Raw genomic sequence first — 19,631 nt, 5'->3', positions numbered from 1 at the left:
TGCTGATGAGCAATGAGTAGACAGTTTGGGGCATCCAATCACAATTTTTAGTACCCACCTTTGGGGTTTCTTGTACTGATACTATCTATCTACCATTCTATTCATGGATACTAACGCTATCTTTTTAAGGAACTTTCTGGGGAGCTCAGTTTTGACTGACTGAAAGGAATCCCATTTGACAGTTTAAATTTCCCAGCCTCAAACTATAGTTCACCCACGAAGCTCCCAAACTGGGAATATTTTCAAAAGACAGCAGGAGCTAAAACTTTCTTGTTCTTGTGTACGTTTAACAGCATGCAGGTCTATTCATAAGTATATTCCACTGAATTCAATTGGGGCTTGTTCCGAGGAAAGTGGGTACAGGACTGCTGCCTTAGTTTAAGAAGTCACACGGAACGTATTTATAATCCTGGCAGCAAACTTCCCTTACAAGAAACAAATGTACAACCAATTACTCACTTCCCCTACTTGGGATTTTCTTGTTCACGATACAAAACAGACCCACAAATATCCAAAAAGCAACAGGAAAACATCAAGAATATCAGCTAACAGTCCTTTGGTAAGAAACAGAGCTAACAAGATCCAGCTCAGTGACTGGATCTTTAGACATTTTTATTTGGTGAAAAGTAAGAAGAAAGATGTCAGAAGATCCAGTTCGTGAAGACAGAAAAAACATAGCTTAATTGTAATGCCTGGCACAACCCAGCAAATGTTAGTCACAACTTAATCTTATTGAAATCTATGTGGCATTAACTGTAATTAATTGTTTTCAATAGGACTTGGCCGTGCAACATATTTCTGCTGTTTCAGCAGATCAAGGGCAGGTGAGAATGCTTTCTCTTGAAAAGCAGCTCCCTGTCATCCCATGTCGCATGGCCAAACAGCACTTCAACTTACCTTGCAGAGCAATTTAATATGGCATGGGAAGCTACTGTTGAACCAATGAAAGCTGAAAATCCCACTGGGCATGTGCTCTTTCAAAATCCTACCAGGTAGCTCTTTGAATCCTAGCAATTTATTGACCACTTATTTCTCCATTTGTTTATCACTCCCTCTAACAGCCAACTCATGTGATGAGTGCTGACAGAGCTGCAGCCAAAACAGGACCACTGACAAATGAGGTATTGATTGACGTGCTTGGGGGAAATGCAGAGGTTTCCAAAAGTACAGAAAATCTTTTAAATGCACACACGGTGTAAAAACGAACAACCTAATGAGGTTTGAGCATGCTCAGTAGCCAAGGAATGTTAAGTGTCAGGTGGAAAAGAAAAATGGAAAACTAGAGGATGGGTGTGGACATGTGATTAGTGGGAATTAATAAAAGAACCCACAGGCTAAAAGCATATCAAAGTCACCAGAACTTGAGTTCCAGAACAAAAAGGGAAGGATGAACCAAACGGAATCCATTAGGTTTGTAATTCTCTGATAATACAAAGTTGATGGGTTTGAGAAAATAAGCTGCAGAACAGAGATGGGGAACCTGTGGCCCTCCAACGGTTGTGGTCCTCTCAACTCCCATCAGCTCTGGTCAGCATAGCCAATGGTCAATGGGAGTCCTACAGCACTGGGAAGGCTATGTTTCCCATCCCTGCTGCAAAGTGAGGTTAGCTTCCACCCTGCATAGCTAGCTATACATTGAGGATGCCTAGAAGGACACACAGGCAAGACACTTATAACTACTTTCTTATAAACGTTTGCATTGAAAGCAGCTATGAAAATGTATGTAAATCTCTGGTGCTTTCTTCTTTTGAACAGTGGTTTTTATCTATTTTTAGAAAATACATTTTAATGTATTTTTAATACGTTTATTAATTTCTTTTAAAGCTGCAAATTTAAATCTTAAAATATATTTATTACAATTGCTTTCCATGTTACTCTTATCACTGCTGTACACAATACCCTTGAATATAAAAGGAAACGTTTTTCAAGTCTGATGTCAAAGCACCATGAAACTTGAAAACCAAAAACCACATAGGGAAAAGATATTTAATTTTAATTTTTCTAACTAGTGTTGCAAGTCTAGTCCTCCTTATTATTGTTGGATTTGAAGGACATTGTTTTTTTCATCATCTCTGTAATCTCTACGTATAAAGTTATAAACTGAAACCAAGCAAAATGGATGTTTTCATATTATGCAGCGCCTGCTTTGCAATTCAGTAAATGTATCACCTGAAGAGTCTTTGTGAGCAAATAAGCCATATCAATTCTGATATGGTAATATTTAACTACACTGAATAAAAGCTGAGGTATGAACCAGCCCATGAAATCAATATGCAAGACGTGAACACTAGCAAAATATACTATCAGCATCTATCTTTGGAATTTCTTACCATGGACCAGTGATGGATGTGATGTATGGGCAGAGGGAATGATGTATTCTTCAAGACCCCTGAGGGATGCAGTGCCCTGTGCAACAAACACACCTTCCTGCAGGATCCCTCTATGTGATGGACAGAGCACCCAGTCTCAAGGATGGAGATTAGGGAGAAGTTTGTAGGTGACATCAAACTGGCAGAAGTAGCCAGTGCCACTGATGACAGAATTGGGATTCAAGATGACCTAAACAGATTGCAGAGCTGAGCCAAAGCTAATAAAATGAATTTCAATAGGGACAAATGTAAGGTTCTACACTTAGGCTAGAAGAACCACCTGAACAAATAGAAGATGGGGAATACCTGGATTGCCAGTAGTACATGTAGAAAAGGATCTAGGGATCTTAGTAGTGCACAAGATGCAAAAGAAAGAAAGAAAGAAGTTTATGCCATTGTAGGCTGTCAACAGGAGTGAAGTGTCCCAATCAGGGAAGTTATAGTGTCACCCTATTCTGCCTTGGCCAGATCATATCATACCTGGAGTACTGTGTCCAGTTCTGGGCACCACAATTTAAGGATATTGACAAGCTGAAATGTGTGCAGGAGGGCCAAGGACCCTTCCGGTACAAGAGAGGAAGAGTCCTGTTGTGAGGTTAGATTCTGCCCTAAGTCACCAGTGGAGGAGCATGTGTGAATTCAGCTCAAACAGCTGCAGCAACCCTTCCTGTGCTACATAAATATTTTCTGCCTAGTGGCTTCTTGCCCACCCGCCTGTAGCCTAGCCTAGCCTTCCCCAACCTGCTACCTCCCCCCACAAGATGTTTTGGACTACAACTCCCATTAGCCCCAGACAACACAGCCAAGGCTTATGTAGATTATTTTGCAATACATAATGTTCTTTTCACTGCCTTGAGCTTGGAAGTAGCAGAGATTTCTCACTTCCTTGAAACTATGGTATATCATTTAAAGTACTGCCCATCTCTCTCAAACACATGCACTTGGCTCATTACCAGACTGTAGGGGGACTTGTCTCAGAACAGATTAACGCATACTAGAAGGATGATAAAATAACATGCTACTCGGTCCTTGTTAAAATGTTTCTGTGGGCAGATTCACTGGCTGCAATCCATTGGGGCATGTACCTATGTTCCATGTATGCCTCTCATTTTAACTGTTCATTCTGAATTTCCTGTGCTGGTCATGCAGCAAGAATCATTTACTTAGACCTTAGCACATGCTACTAATAGTGCTAGATCTGAATAGAGCTAAGATGTGCTGCAGCAACACAACACAACATAGATAAGACTGAAAAAGGTGCCAGCAATTAAGACTAAAATTTCATTATAGCAAAAGCCTTTGTGAACTTGGAACTTTTGCCCAGGAAAGCTTTTGTCATAATGCATTTGTTGCACCTTCAAGACTGCTGTTTTTGCAACGACAGACTAACACTGCACTTATTAAAAATTACAAGTGGCAAGTCCTATCTTAAAGAGGCATTTCCTTTTATGCAAGAAAGAGGGTCATGGCTTTTCTAAGACTACTCTTGCTACAAAGAATGCATTTTCTAAAGCAAAATTATCACGACAGCCATTCTGAAATCCTAACTGCAGTTCAACACAGGTCGGTGTATTTGATTACCATGGAAATGAGAGCACACAACATGTGCAGGGCTATTAACAATGGAAACAGATTAGGTAGAACATGTTAGTAAGGCATGATGGTTTACTAGCTTATTATTTGCAATTGTTTTGCTTGTGGAAAGAAGTCATCTGTTCTTTCACCAATTTCATTCCATGGCAGGATAAAATTTATACCATCGTTTTGCTTTGAGGTATGAAGCATTGAAAGTAACACCCCGAGACCCCTGGGTATAGGGGGGTATATTATTATTAACCAACAGGGATGTCTTCAACTAAATTATTGTGCTTACCTAATTTCCCTTACCTCCCTAGGACTACTCCTGTGCATCTACCAAATTTGCTCTGGAGTTCCACTCAACCCTTCAGAGACCACCTGGAGGGGAGAGTTTTGTTATGCTTGCAGAAGTTCTGTGCATGCAATTCTTTAATTGGATGCAATTCATGATGATTTTAAACAAAGTATTCTGTTTAGTTTTAAGGCAACTCAGGGTTAGCTACATGCACCAGGGCATTCTCAGTGTCTTTCACTGAAGAGACAGCTGGTTGAAGTGGAATAATAAACTACTTGAAAGAAAATATACGAGACCTAGGTGTTTGGTGAAAACCTTTGCCTAAAGTTTGACAAACAATTTGTGTATCCTGTCCAAAATTCAACAGCTTGGATACAAACATCCTGCTCACGTAGGCTGGGTGTGTCACTCATTTCCATCAAACCCTCATCATCCACCCCTCACCTTCCCCCAAAAAACCTATACCGGTGGGTTCAGTAATCCCAAGTCATTTATTTTGGAGGAGGACACAGGAAAGTCCAGATGGATGAGTCAGCAAATGCACTCCCACAGCACTAGACGTGCTTCCTGCTCAGGCAGCAGGAGCCTGGAATCTAAGCCAATATTTGCTTTGTAGTTTAGTGCCTCTTGAACAGCCGCTTTTGCCTACAGGCCTGGATACAACATCCAAAGTCTCTTGAATGCCTTGCAGCAAATGGATTATATCATGACATCTCCATGCTTTGAACTGAAAAATCAAACTGCAGCAAGGCTCTACACAGAAATGAACGACATTAAGTCATTGCCTGTGACATCAAAATGTCACTAAGGAACTCCAAAATTAAAGAGATTAAAAAAAAAATCAAACAAGTATTTTCAAAAGGGAAGCAAAGAAATTTCTTATCAAGGCAAGCAGAGAAAAGCAGTAATTAAATTTAAAGTGAGAGTAATTTCTACTCAACACTATGAATGTCATGTATGGCATGCCCGATTGCAAACTATGGCCTGAGCAGGGAACAGAACTGTTCCACGGTGTTGTAAAAAGCATGATTTTGAAGACCAGACTCAATTATATTTATTTCAAACTGGAACAAAGGCTCCAGAATCAAATTATACTCTTGGTAGAATTCAAATGTAGAAGACTATCTATTCAAAATGGCAAAACCCTAGAAGACGTGCCCAATCAAGCACTCATCACAGGCTCCCTTGAAGATAGGGTCATGAATTAGGAAATCAGCAGGTACGCTCCGGTATACCTATCAATCTCATAATGTGTACACTGGCCCCAAGCTGAGCTGCATTTTTAACTTTGCTGAAAGCACTAAAAATTGTCTGTTTCATTGCAAATTTTTGTTTTTAAAAACCTTAGGCACAGCCTGCCTGAAAAAAACAAAACAAAATAGTTCAACACTGCATTTGTTTCTGTTTGCAGGAAAGAGAATACTGTACACAGCACAGGAGTGAAACAAAATTGCATGCTATTAATGTTGTGTGTTTTGTAATTTCAAAAAGCATTGACAGACTGAATGCAAGTTTATTTCTCTACACGTTTAGAAATTTATGCTTATCTAGTGTTACATCAAGGAAGGATGAAAACTATTTGGAGCCGATTTCAAGCCCATGTACACAGCATCAGAGATACCAGATTTAAAGTAAAATGTTTGGAAATAAAATGAAGTTTGAGTTTTATGAAAAAGCATACCTTAGAATCAAACTGTCACAACAGAGCCTTTGGCCATTAATTCTTTGAGATTTGATACACACAATTAATTTAGCTTTTTTCCCTTTTTCCTAAATGCCTACTCCTAAAATTGTAATGTGTTTTGGGGGAGAATGAAATTAGGCACCTTTTACGACATTGCAAACTTAAACCAAGTACAAATTATATGAGTCCATTAGAAAGTGTAATGTCTAAGCGAATCAACTGCATACAAAAGTCCAATGCAGAGCATCAGACTTGCAGAAGATCTAGGAGCAAATGGACATCAGGGATAAAGTAACATAAAATGGTGGGGGGGAATAATTACACTGGAAAGGCGTGTGGTTTTTTAAAGCACTGATAAGGATTTGCTATGGGGAAATAAATAGCTGAATAATTTACCAAAATTAGAACCTTATTTATATTTTCAACACCAATGTTATTTTGATACGCAGTTAGTGATACTAATTTAGAGTGTGTCGAGAGCGAGAAAATTATTCCCTAAATATTGTGTAAACAGAAAACAGTCCTGTTTCCTGATTTTATTTCAAAGCTTTTTGAGAAACACACACAAATAATTAGATTTAGTCAATTTTATTTACAGTTTTTTTGTACATTTCAGAGCATTACACAATTACATTTTCCATATTTTCTGACCTGCAAACAGATACCTTAAATGGAAATAGTTTAAAAAAAATATGCCGCTCAGTACATCCAAATGCAATAATTACACATCTGACAGTTCACAAAGTGTAATTTACTAGGACGTAGCCTAAGAATTTAAGAACAAGTAGTCAGGGGGGAGAAATCTGACCAATTATTTATACAACACAAACTCTCTCAAGCTAAACCCTCAAGACAATTGTCCTAGGAGCATCCCACCCCACCCTCCTTAGAAGTTATGATTCACACCTATGTAGCATTAACAGCCTCTGATCCCAAATGCTGGGGTACTATCCAGACCCGCCTGTGAGCAACTGGCTTCCTCTTAACTTGCCAAAACCTGAAGTTCATGCTGCTGTCCCTGGGTGTACATAGCATAACTAAGCATTTGGGAAAAGGTGACCAACAAGACCTATCTAACAAATGATAAAACCTTTCTAACTGAATTCAGATTAAAATTGGTTTCTAAAAGGATTTAAAGTGGCCAGTGAGAAAGTGTTTTTAGGCAAAGGCTGAACTCTTTGGGCCCATCACACTATTGTAAATTAGGTTTTCTGGGCAGGGGACGGGGAAGGGGAAACACTGAAATAAAGTTTGAGGCTCAGAGAGGGCCTAGGGTTCTGCATTTAAGTTGGACCATACAAGTCATGTTTAAAACTTCCATTTCATTTGTTCCCTCCCCCCTCCCCCCACAGACACTGAAATGGTATATATAGTGGGTAGAAACTAGTAAAAATTCCCTGCAAATAAACTGCTCTTCAGCTGAGGTTATGGCTCCTGTGCATGGGGTGGTCAGAGGAATTTTTTACTTTTACCAAAAAAATGTAAGAGTCCTCTTGAAAAATACTGAGATCTCGCTTTAGGTTAATTTGATTGCATGTACAATTTGTTAAGTATAACTTTCAGTCAAGACATTGCTACAAATGGAAATTTCAGTATATAAAAAAGCAGCCAACTGAGTGCAATTTTTGTGTTTAATTGGCTAAGTCCTTCATAGCATTTAACTAGGCTAGACATTTCAAGGAGCCTCCACATTTCTTGCCTACCTTACTTCTCATGTTCATGTTTCAAACTGTGTCAGCAGGGCCCGAACTTCAGGAGTTAGCTGCTTAGCAGCCTTGGCTGCTTCTGTAATGGCCTTGCGGTAAAGACCTTTTCTCTTCTTATTAAATCGCGACTGAAAGTTTTCTAAAAAAGGGGAGAGCTGTGAAAGAGCAAGGAAAGATGTTGTTGGGGACCCAAACCATGAAATACGAGCTTCCTGTCGGACTAAGAGGCCGTTATCTTTTCGGCTCACAGTTATAGAAAGAATACGGGCTGGCCACCATGGGAAGCCATATATCTTGGCCCAAACAATGTCTCCTACACATATGGTCCTGCCATCTGGTGTGACACATTTAGTGACATTTTTTGAAAAGACTTTCATTTTCAAGGAATTACTGAGCTTTTTCTCTTCCTTTGAAGAGGACGAGGAGGAGGAGGAGGAAGGTGCATGCATGCTGCCTGGAGGAAAATCAAAGCTTTCAGTAGTGCTACACTCAGAGTTGGTGGACTTCAAGTCATCTGTGCTATCACTACTACACACTGATGCACTGGAAGAGTCAGATTTCTTTTTATTAAGGGTCATGTAAACCGTTATATTGCTTTTGCTGCCTCTCTTGCCCAGTGTCTGCTGTTCATCCTGATCAACAGGTACATGCACTTCATTTGTGTCCTGAGCCTCACTGCTGGCCTCTTCAGGGCCTTCTGAGGGGCTCTGGTTTTCTGAAGGGGCCTCACCTGCTGAGCGGGTAGAGGAGCAGCGAGACTGAGGCTTAGCTGCCATCTTACCACTCTGCAATTTCTCAAGCCCTGTCTTGAGAGAGGAGTCGTTTTCTTCATTTCGGTACCTTTGTGGCTTGAGACGCAATCGTGGGGGCAGGGAACCTGAGCTGGTGTTTTGAAGACGCCGTGTGAAGTGGACCTTTGAATGTGCATTTTTGGAAGTAGAGGTTGCACTCTGTTTCTTTTGTGCCTTCTCTTTGGCTATTTTCAAAACTTCCCGAGCTTTTGCATGATCCATGTTTTTGCTCTGGAGAACCTTTTTAGTATTTAACTGCGTTTTTGAAGTATTTGCTTGAGTGGTAACTTTGACTACTCTACTTCTGCTATGAGCAATATTTGCAACTTTGACCACGGAATTCCTTTTCTGGCTTTCATTTTGGCTTTTCCCATCAACTTTATGATCAGTTTTAATTTTTTTATTCACAGTAGTTACGCTCTCATGTCGTCGTTTTCTATTATCCTCATACCTTGAGGAATCACTTGTACTGCTGCCCTTCTTAATTTCTTTCTTTTCTGCAACAATACTGTTCTTACACTTGTCACACAAGACCTGTCTGGGTCGTAGTTTGATAGCATTCATAATAGAAGTGGGTTCCTCCCTGTACATTTTCCGCTTGGGCCGTTTAATTTTCCGAGGCGGAGGCTGAGGTATTGACTGGTTATATGTGTCCCTGATAAACAAAGGAGGAGGATATGGTGCTCCCTCGTGAAAAAGGGGAGGTGGCTTGGAAGTCCATAGGCTTTTAGCCAGGCTAGGCTCTGATGGCGGGATGGGAGAAGAGTCTGTGACTACACCATTAGCTTCACACTTCACTTGGGTCTCATCTTGGAATGATTTACTTTGGAGCTCCATCGCTTCAGGATTATCCTTGTACTCCCTTTTGGGAAATATGGTCACAGGGATTCCGTGCGGTCCAAACCTTAATGAGAGAGAAAAACACAGAGTTAACTGCAAATCTTTACTTAATGGACATTTCTCAGTATCATAAGTAGCTAGCATTTCACACCACAAGAAAACAAGCTTATCATTTCAGAATACACAATCATGTGAATTAGAAAATTTCAGCACTGACTAGAAAAGCAATCTACCAAGGGTCACAAGAATTGTGTGCCAGCAGCAAAATGGTTTCTTTCCCTTTCATTGCTGTTCTCACATTTAGAATCTCCTCTATGGCAGTGGAGTGGTTTCAAGACTTTGTCCACAGTGACCATGGAATTCCTAAAAGATTCTGGAGGCAAATACTCAGTTGGCAGAGGATACTTCATAAGTCTGTTGGGCTTTATTATAGCCATGTAAGCTGACAGTGCACTGGAAATGGGCAGGCTGTCGTGCCTCCTATTACCCCTCTTTCCCTTGAGGAACCCCATGTTTCTCCAGAAATGTTCTAGAAACAAATGGTCTAGGGAGGCTAATCTTGTAGAAGGTACAGTGCATGCCTGACTATCGGAAGGTAGAGAACTGTAATCGCCTAGCTGTTCTGGTTTTAGGGGAGCTTGGTGCCAGGGTTTCATGAATTGCAACCATGAATCTCTCCCTGGCAACTGTCTTCCTAATTCCAGCATGACACATTAACCCCCCCTTCTCCTGGAGCTCTCTGCACAGAGAACTTGGAAGGGCCTCGCCATTTGGGGAGAAGAGACCAAGCATACCCACCCATCACCTGACATGTACAGAGGAGGAGTCAGTCTCCCAGGCCAAGTCAGAAGGTATGAGAAAGACTCAGCTGCATCTGAACAAGGCTTTGTCCAAATTGAAAGGCCCGTTGCCTTCCCCTCTGCAAAATTTTCTGGCGTGCCAGATGGCCGAGGTGACCAAAAAGAGTGCACAGCCAGCCAAATTGTGCAGGCCACCCTTCATCTGTGCATGTCCCCATAATGTTTAGACTGGGTTAATCTTATAATCTTTTAAGTATTGGCTAGCTCCAACTAGTCAGGGAAATCAAGACCTTGTATGAACAGGTCACCTTTAGAACTTTCAAATCCTCCCAGCTAGCTAGCTCAGGTCCAGAGTACAAACATCTTTATCACAGTCAATTCTGTTAACTGTATCGCTGAAGATACATGTGATTAACAGTCAGTGCAGTCTTTGGCTAGCATTTCCTATTTAAACAGTCTGAAGAGGTAATGTGAGAGGGCCTTATTGCCTAGAGTGGGCAATCTTACACAAATTGTACACATTCAGCAGCCAGCATTTCAGCATAAGTAAGTACTGCCCATGATGCCCTGAATCATAGGCCTTGCATCATTCAGCATGGCTGCAACTAGGTGAAAGCAAGGGCTCAAATGGGTGGCATGTTACGTGCTTCTACACTAAATATACCCCACTATATATTACAAACATAAGTCTAAGTGTGGGACCAGGGTGCTCAATTCAAAAAGCTTGGATTCACACTGTTGTCATTCCTCCTGTTTCCTATAGAGTAACTTCATGCCACATATAAAGGTGTTTTTCTACACAGACATCAGTTACAGTGGTACCTCGGGTTACATACGCTTCAGGTTACAGACTCCGCTAACCCAGAAATATTACCTCGGGTTAAGAACTTTGCTTCAGGATAAGAACAGAAATTGTGCTCTGGTGGCGCGGAGCCCCATTAGCTAAAGTGGTGCTTCAGGTTAAGAACAGTTTCAGGTTAAGAACGGACCTCCGGAATGAATTAAGTACTTAACCCGATGTACCACTGTATGTGTAAGAAATGGAACATACACCAAATCATTCCTCCTCCCCAATCCCTTCCACTTCATTAAACAGACTTTAAACTTCTGCCTGAAGGTGCCCATGGATCAGGGTAAACTGTATGCTTCTACTGCTGGGGGTAAGGTAAGGAAAGAGTCCACCAGATCCACCCTGCCCCCGCATTTTTCTGGCTACCCTCAACTATAAGACATGGGGTGTGGGTGGGTGTTGTTTTGCAAATAAAATGAACGTAGGCTGATCTATTTTTCTTAATCTGTACAGTAAGTCCTTAGAATTAAACAAAGATGAGGATCACATTATTAAGGATGAGTAGGCAAGCTTATTTACTGCCTACTTAGGCATACAATCGTGGGCATGAATGAATGAAATACTTAAAGGATGGCTGTACACTTAGCAGCACCTCTTGCTTCACCAAGCATCTACAGAAACATGTTATTGTTCTACAGTGAGCCAGCTTGTTCCATTCTAGCTTGCACGGACCTCCAAATAACTTCATTATGCATAATGTGAATTATTGTCAAGTCCTGGGGTTTCAGATTCTGGAGCTTTCTAACTGCACAATGAGAGATCAAGACACCTTCCAGTTCCTGAGCTCCACACAACTTGCACAGCTTTCCCTTTTAAACTCCCTATTCAGTAGGGGATTTTGTTGCAATTTTGCAAAATTTTAGGCAGCCTGGTTATGGCTACTTAAAAGTATTTAGCACAGCTTTGCCTCCTGGCAAATGTTTCTACTGACACTGTTCATGGACTCTTGCTTCCAATACTCCCCAGTTCCTGATTTTAACAACTCCAAAACACTATCAAAGTTTATACCTACTATCAAATCCTTAGCCCAAAGCACAATAAACCAGGCCCAACTTTTATCTTTTTTTATTTTAACAAAGTATACTTCCTTCAACAATAACACTGTTCTGCTGACAGAGAGTATCTCAAAACTAATCTTTAGAAATTACACCAAAAACTCTGGAAACAATCCAAACAAAGTTCAGCACATCAAGTCCCAATGATTCAAAGGAAAGATATGCAGGTATGTGCTTCCCACTCCCACTGAAGTGAACCACTTAGCAGTGCTTCATTTTGCTTAGCTTTGTGCCATCTAAAATCAGAAACTCAGCAGCCTTCCAAGGGTAGAAATTCAGATTTCTAGATGACATACCCCACCAATTTAATATTTAAATTCCAGCAACTTATCCCCCATATCCCTAATAGTCTTAAATTCACTTTGCAAATTTAATCATGTTTTTCATAAATCAGACTGAACTATAATCACATTTGCCAACAATTAAGTACTGACTCAGACTTCACATATAAACAATGCTCATCCAGCACCGTATTTTTCGCTCTATTGGACGCACCGGACCACAGGACGCACCTAGTTTTTACAGGGGGAAATCAAGGAAAAAAATATTATCCCTCCCCCCAGCCCCAAAGAGCAACGGACAGGCTGCGCACAGCCTGTCTGCTTCTCCCAGAGCTTCTCGGGGCTGCGGGGGAAGCCCGGGTTCCCCTACCAGCCCCAAAGAGCAAAGAAGCCAAGACAGCGCACGGGATCCATAGCCGCGCAACCTCTCCAGCCAGGAGCTAAACCTCTCCAGGTTTAAAGAAGAAGACAAGGCAGTCCAGGGCAGGCACTCACTGCCCTGGCTTCCTCTTTAGCCTTGAGCAGCATCTTTAGTCTTGCGCAATGGGATGGATTGCGCCCGCTGTCCACCGGGGCTGGACTAGATGACTCCTGGGGTTCCCTTCCAACCCTGCAATTCTATGACCTCGGAAGGTGTTTGGGGTCTCCACCACTGGAGGCTTTTAAGCAGCGGTTGGGGGACCATCTGCCTGGCGTTTTTTAGCTGTGATTCCTACATTGTGAGGGGGCTGGGCTAGATGACCCTCGGGTGGCCCTCCCAACTCTATACAGTCCTACAGTTCTGCAGCAGGAGATCCACAGCCACTTAGAATCATAGAATCATAGAGTTGGAATAGACCACAAGGGCCATCGAGTCCAACCCCCTGCCAAGCAGGAAACACCATCAGAGCACTTCACACAATGCCCACACCATCAGAGCACTTCACACAATGCCCACTCCCAATTTTCATCTGAGAGACATGTGGCTTCAGTGTCTAGGCAGGTACCCCCCTACCTGCCACACTTCCCCCACCTCACTTAAGCTGAGGGAATTCCTGCCCAGAGAAGCTCCCAGGTGAGGCAAAGGATTTGCGAAGGAGGCTTTGCGAAGCCTCCCTCCCCCCCCCCAGGCGCGCAAGTCTAAAGAGGAAGCCGGGGGCAGCGAACGGGATGGATCCCGTTCGCTGCGCTGGCTTCCTCTTTAGCCTTGCGAAGCCTCCCCCCCCCAGAGGCGCGCAAGTCTAAAGAGGAAGCCGGGGCAGCGAACGGGATGGATCCCGTTCGCTGCGCTGGCTTCCTCTTTAGCCTTGCGAAGCCTCCCTCCCCCCCCCCAGGCGCGCAAGTCTAACGAGGAAGCCGGGGCAGCGAACGGGATGGATCCCGTTCGCTGCGCTGGCTTCCTCTTTAGCCTTGCGAAGCCTCCCCCCCCCCCCCGAGGCGCGCAAGTCTAAAGAGGAAGCCGGGGCAGCGAACGGGATCCATCCCGTTCGCTGCGCTGGCTTCCTCTTTAGCGTTGCGAAGCCTCCCCCCCCCCCCCGCTGGAGAGGTTGTGCAAGGCTTTTCTAGAGGAGGGAGAAGGGACTGACTGGCGATGTCAGTCCCTTCTCCCTCTCGGGGAAAAGCCCGCAAGAGCCGCGCGACGCTTGTGTGGGGCTCTTGAGGGCTTTTCCTGCCTGCCTCCCCCCCTGCATTCGCTCCATAGGACGCACAGACTTTTCCCCTTAGTTTTTAAGACGGGAAAAGTGCGTCCTATGGTGCGAAAAATACGGTAAATATAAACTGGCTACAGTGGTTTCTATAAAACAATGTTACATTTGCAATACTGCCATGTTAGTTTGGGCAAGATAAAATATGCAATGCACTCAAGCCATAATTCACTGTGAGTTTGGAGGAAGGTTTGGGCTTAACTGAACAGCATAAAAAGGAACAACAGGTCCCAGTTCCAAACTGGGTCCTTATTGCCTGGCAATAAACTTCACCTTCTAATTCTCCATTGCTGCGTCTGCCTGATCCTTATTTAACGCCAAGCAAGTACCGGCTTACATTCACGTGCTTCAGTATGATCTCACCATATTTACAAGAGTATTGAATTTTAGCTTATGAACAGCTGCACAATTCCCAATGGTGGACCACTGTGTTGCACGAAAGATGACTCAAACAAAGTAAAGATATTATACCAGAGCTTTCCAAACTTTTCATTTCGGTGACACACTTTTTAGATATGTATCATTTCGTGACACAGTAAATCAGTTTTACTAGCAAACCGGGGGTTAAACTAACCCTTTTCCAACCTAGGGAGGAGCTTGGGGAGCGTTCATGAGGCACACCTACACAATGCGACTAGCAAGAAAGCAGTAATATTAGCTCAACTCTTATCTTAAATGAAACAAAATATGAAGGTAAAATGGAAGCCTATGTGTAACACCCACTTCTGACATGACTTTATGCTAACCAGACCATTGAAATTTTAACCTGCAACAGAAATATATAAAAACTTAAATCAATATACTAGATGTGCCTTACTGAGCTCTGAACCCTCAGCAGTGCTTTATTTAGAACATCTTCACAGACTTTACAATTTATTATATACCTGGAGAGATTATGCAACAAACATAGTACAGTGGTACCTCGGTTTAAGAACAGTCCAGTTTAAGAACGATTTGGTTTACAAACTCCGCAAAACCAGAAATAGTCTCTTGGTTTTAGAACTTTACCTCGGTCTAAGAACGGAGTGCCCCTCAGTTTAAGAACAGTTTCGGTTTAAGAACAGACTTTCAATAGACTCCATTTCCTTGGGAGTCCTACTCTTGCAGTCAAAACAGGAATGATCTAGCTCTGACCAAGGTCTGTTTCAGAGAAGCTAAACACAAAATGGGCATACCTTACTTACTTTCTATTTAACAGCAATGTGGTACCTCGGGTTAAGAACTTACCGTATTTTTCGCTCTATAAGACGCACCAGACCACAAGACGCACCTAGTTTTTGGAGGAGGAAAACAAGAAAAAAAATATTCTGAATCTCAGAAGCCAGAACAGCAAGAGGGATCGCTGCGCAGTGAAAGCAGCGATCCCTCTTGCTGTTCTGGCTTCTGGGATAGCTGTGCAGCCTGCATTCACTCCATAAGACGCACACACATTCCCCCTTACTTTTTAGGAGGGAAAAAGTGAGTCTTATAGAGCAAAAAATACGGTAATTCGTTCTGGAGGTCTGTTCTTAACCTAATGGGGCCTCCCACTGCCGCCGTGTGATTTCTGTTCTCCTGAAGAAAAGTTCTTAACCCGAGGTACTGTTTCTGGGTTAGCAGAGTCTGTAACCTGAAGCGTCTGTAACCCGAGGCACCACTGTACACCAATATGGTATTCAGTAAGAAAACTAAAAATCGTGGCATGTGTGCTATTTAAGTGGCCACTTCTGCAAAATCACCATGAAGGTACCAAATCTACTCTTAAGGCATATCCTGGGTATCTGTGGCTTATGTCACAGATCTTGAGACTGTGGATCAGGACCACCAGTGGGTCATGCAAGGACCAAAAACAAGATTCTTGTACATGCATGCTACAAGTCAAAGAGTATGTTGCAAACAGACAGATGGTTGTATCCAACAAAGTCGTCCAATCAACACAATGTCTTATTTTTGTGCAAAGGTTCTTCCTTTTCCATCTTCTTCTTCTTTGGCGATCACTCGTAGCCGAGAAAGATTGTCTTGTATAAACACGGTTTTAAGAATGAGTGGTATGCTCCAGAAGGTTGAGGGAACCCCCATAATGGATTTGGGAGGCATGAGGGAGAGGAAGTCCTGTTGCACAGGAAGAAGTCTTTGTACTAACAGGACAACTTTGTTGGCTGCAACGCAAACTGGTTGTTAAGCACCATTAACGAAAAGCCCAGGGCAAATCCAAATTTCACGAACATATTAAGAGAATTCACTCTAGTCATGTCCTTCAACTGTCACCTAGGAGTTCAAGACAGACATTTTGGCTTCATAACCTCCCTACAGTTAAGCCTACACAAACACACAATACCCTACTATATACCGTCTCAGGGAACACTGTTCTAGGGTACAGAAGCAACTACCTGAGAACGACTTGTTCAAGGCCGACACATCAGTTCTCAACCACATATAACACACTGTGATTTGACAGATTGCATCATACTGGTCTGCAGTACAGTGAACCCTTGTGGCTTTCTATTGGGGGGGGGGAGGAAGCAACACATTTCCCCTGAATATTCAAACAGTGGCCTTGAGGCCTCCATTTACCAACATACAATAATAGGTGCAGAAATGGAGCTACATTTACAAAATCCAAGGATTGCAGCACTTTACCTCAACAGGGTGAGAGTACCGTATTTTTCGCACCATTGGACGCACCGGACAATAGGACGCACTTTGTTTTAGAGGGGGGAGAACAAGGGGAAAAAAATCTCCCCCTCTCTGCCCAGCGCCCCTTCAGTGAAGCGCCAGGAGGCGCTGCACAGAGAGGGGGAGAACTTTCCCCCTCTTGTTTTCCTGCTCTAAAACAAGGTGTCGTTTAAGGTGCGTTCAGGCGGCTACCTTGGAAGCCTGGAGAGCGAGAGGGGTCGGTGTGCACTGACCCCTCTCGCTCTCCAGGCTTCAGGTTCCTTTCGACCTGCTCTTTGGGGCTGGCGGGGGGAAGCCCACCACCAGCCCCAAAGAGCAGGTCAGGGAGCAGTGGAAAGGCGCAGCGGAGAGGCTCCTGCCATAGCCACACGTCACCTCTCCAGCCAGGAGAGGGTCGCGGGGGTTGCTTTAGCCCTGCGAGCGCTCTCCCGGCTGGAGAGGTGACGCGCGGCTATGGCAGGAGCCTCTAAAGCTGCGCGTCACCTCTCCAGCCAGGACAGGGTCACGGGGTGCTTCTTTAGCCCCGCGCGCGCTCTCCCGGCTGGAGAGGTGACATGGGGCTGTAGAGGCTCCTGCCATAGCCGCGCTTCTCCTCTCCAGCCGGGAGAGGGTCGCGGGGCTACGGCGTCTTCGCTCCATAGGACGCACACACATTTCCCCTTCATTTTTGAAGGGGAAAAAGTGCGTCCTATAGAGCAAAAAATACGGTAATTATATTTTAGTCTTTTTAAGTAATAAATGGTGATGGTGATTAATGTTTATAAAATTATGGATCGTATGGAGGGAAGTTTTTCCTCTCTTTCCAGCAAGTAACCAATCCAGGGTGGCTGTCAATACTGTTTAGACCAAAAATTACTTCATATTCTTAGCTTATAAATTCACTGTATAATATGTGATGATGACTGATAGCTTTTAAAGGGAACCGAGAGAAGCTCTGAAGAAACAAGTCTACTGATGGCTATCACTGCCTTTACGCTCTACTCATGGACTTCTCAGAAGAATCTACCTGCCACTGCAGAACACAGGTTTGCTGGACCAAATGATGCAGAAGAACTCAGTTTTTTCCTTGTAGAATTCTCTATTGGTCCCATGTGGCCCTGGTGGCATTCTTGTATGGCCACATAAGTGTAATGGTGCCAACAGCCCCTTCAGCAGATATGCAGGTTTTTTAAGTTCAGGAAGGTAAAATGTACACACCCAACCTTTAATCAGATTTGTACTTGTCAGCCAATTCCGACATGACTATTTCTCCTCCACAGCTTCTGACAGGAATGCATACTGTAAAAATCTAGTAGGGAACTCCCAACTTCTCCAATAAGAGAAGCTAAGGATAATGGCTTACACTAGGCACCAGCACATTTGTTGCACAGGGCAGGGTTAGCAGCAGCAGCAGGACCTGATGCCTGGAAATCACTAGCCAAAGACTGAATGTGGGTTAAATTCTAACTCTTGATTTTTACAACTTCCTGAATTGTATTATGTGTCTCATCATGTTTGAAGGGCAAACATACTTTTAAAGAAAGGTTTCAGAGATCTAATAAATGTATTTGAAATACACATATATAACTAAAGGAAGTTAACATTTTGGCCTAGCAGAAAGGTCTGAGAATAAGGAAGCATCTAAATGTCAGCTTTTTGTTTTAATAAATAACCCTTCACCAGGATCACCAAAAGGCAGGAAGCAGCACTTCAGCTGTATCATAGCAGACTTAAGCCAGATACAATGGAAGCCACTCCAAATTAAGAGGATCTGAACAGGCTGTTTAGCAAGTTGATTTTTATTTTTGGTTAATAAATATGGGAAACAATAAGCATCCATTTGCAATGATTTAGTTATGGGAAACATTGGTTGCCAGCAACCAGACTAAATTATATTTGACATACCTTTCAGCTTTACTATGCAGTTCTGTGCTTTGACAGAAGCAAACTTTGTCAAATGCAGTCTGGTTTTTTTAAATATCCAATCTTTTCCTCTATCCTTCAATTTACGTAAAATGAATTAAGCTTCTCAAGCTAGGAGCCATGACAACCAGAACCAATGTTCCAGCAATGCTAGAAACTGGATGCTTTAGGAAATATAACACACAGGAAAGTAAGCCATAAGCTTGTAGGGTTGTTGCTAATCTGTAGCCTGCTTTCAGTTCCCGTCCTATGTAAATCTCATGCCCTAGTTGCTCTACTTAAGGCTTAAAGATGGGGTGGGCTAACCTATGGCCATGCAGATATCAGCCCTGACTACAGGCCATGCGGGTGGGAGTGTAGGCCAACATGTGGAACGTCACAAATTGACCACCCCAGCTTAAAAGCCTCAGACAACCGCAAAGAAGCAACATATGAAAGAAAGGAAGAAGTAAAAGTGAAGGGTGCTAAAGACCAGGGGCGGTCAAGCAGGTATTAATCACTATTGAGAGATAAGCGCCAACACGAATCCCTTAGTTTCGTAATAGCTCAAGGAGATAGCAATATTGGAACAGCTCCATATTGCTGTCACAAGGTGCATCCATTTTAGTACCATCGAGGCATTACTCTTGAAAAGGAAAACACCATAAACACAGAAAATGGAGTTGTGCATGACAGCCCCACACCCTAATGCTCCTACATATACCAGACTCCCTGCTCCAGTCTCTATGCTGCCCCACTGAGCAGCTGGGTCTGAAGGGAGCTCTGAAAGCTTTCAGTCGAGGCATCCTGAACCCCCTTAGGGTTCCCAGTAGCCAAGAAGTTTCTAAACACTTTCAACCAAACATGCTTAAAATTCCCCTTTAAGCTTTCCCACTCAAAAAGAAGTCAGATTGGGACTGAAGTGGGAGGGAATGAAGCAATGCCCCATGCTCCCCACTTGTGCTGTGATTCTTTGTTCAGACATAATGAACACAGCTAAGTGTAAGCTTATGAATGGTGTATCTAGATAAGTTATTGTTGAAGAAAATTATGAAGTGCAGCACGAAAGGTGAACCTGTGGCCCTCCAGATGTTGCTGAGAGTACAGCTCCCATCAGCTTCAGCCAGCATGACTAATGACCATGGATGGTGACTAACAACA

The 19,631-nt window shown here is 43.0% G+C and overlaps 1 protein-coding gene across 5 annotated transcripts in view; it reads right to left on the bottom strand.

Moving 5' to 3' along the window:
- Positions 1–19,631, bottom strand: part of PWWP2A (PWWP domain containing 2A) — a 30,112-nt gene that overhangs the window by 4,484 nt on the left and 5,997 nt on the right. For 2 of the 5 annotated variants that reach the window (XR_014005389.1, XM_081184734.1), the window contains exon 2: positions 7,630–9,327. Coding sequence is in view for 3 of the 5 variants with exons in the window: in XM_081184734.1 (XP_081040860.1) it covers positions 7,644–9,327 (1,684 nt within the window). In the remaining 2 variants the exon portion in view is untranslated. Of the gene's footprint in view, positions 1–6,498; positions 9,328–19,631 lie in introns of those variants that run through there. The other 3 variants (XR_014005390.1, XM_081184735.1, XM_081184733.1) reach the window with 2 other exon arrangements.

This window comes from Podarcis bocagei (genome assembly GCF_964188305.1).
Source record: "Podarcis bocagei genome assembly, chromosome: 2".
In the NCBI taxonomy this organism is placed as follows: domain Eukaryota; kingdom Metazoa; phylum Chordata; class Lepidosauria; order Squamata; family Lacertidae; genus Podarcis; species Podarcis bocagei.
This window is presented reverse-complemented; position numbering and strand designations above follow the sequence as displayed.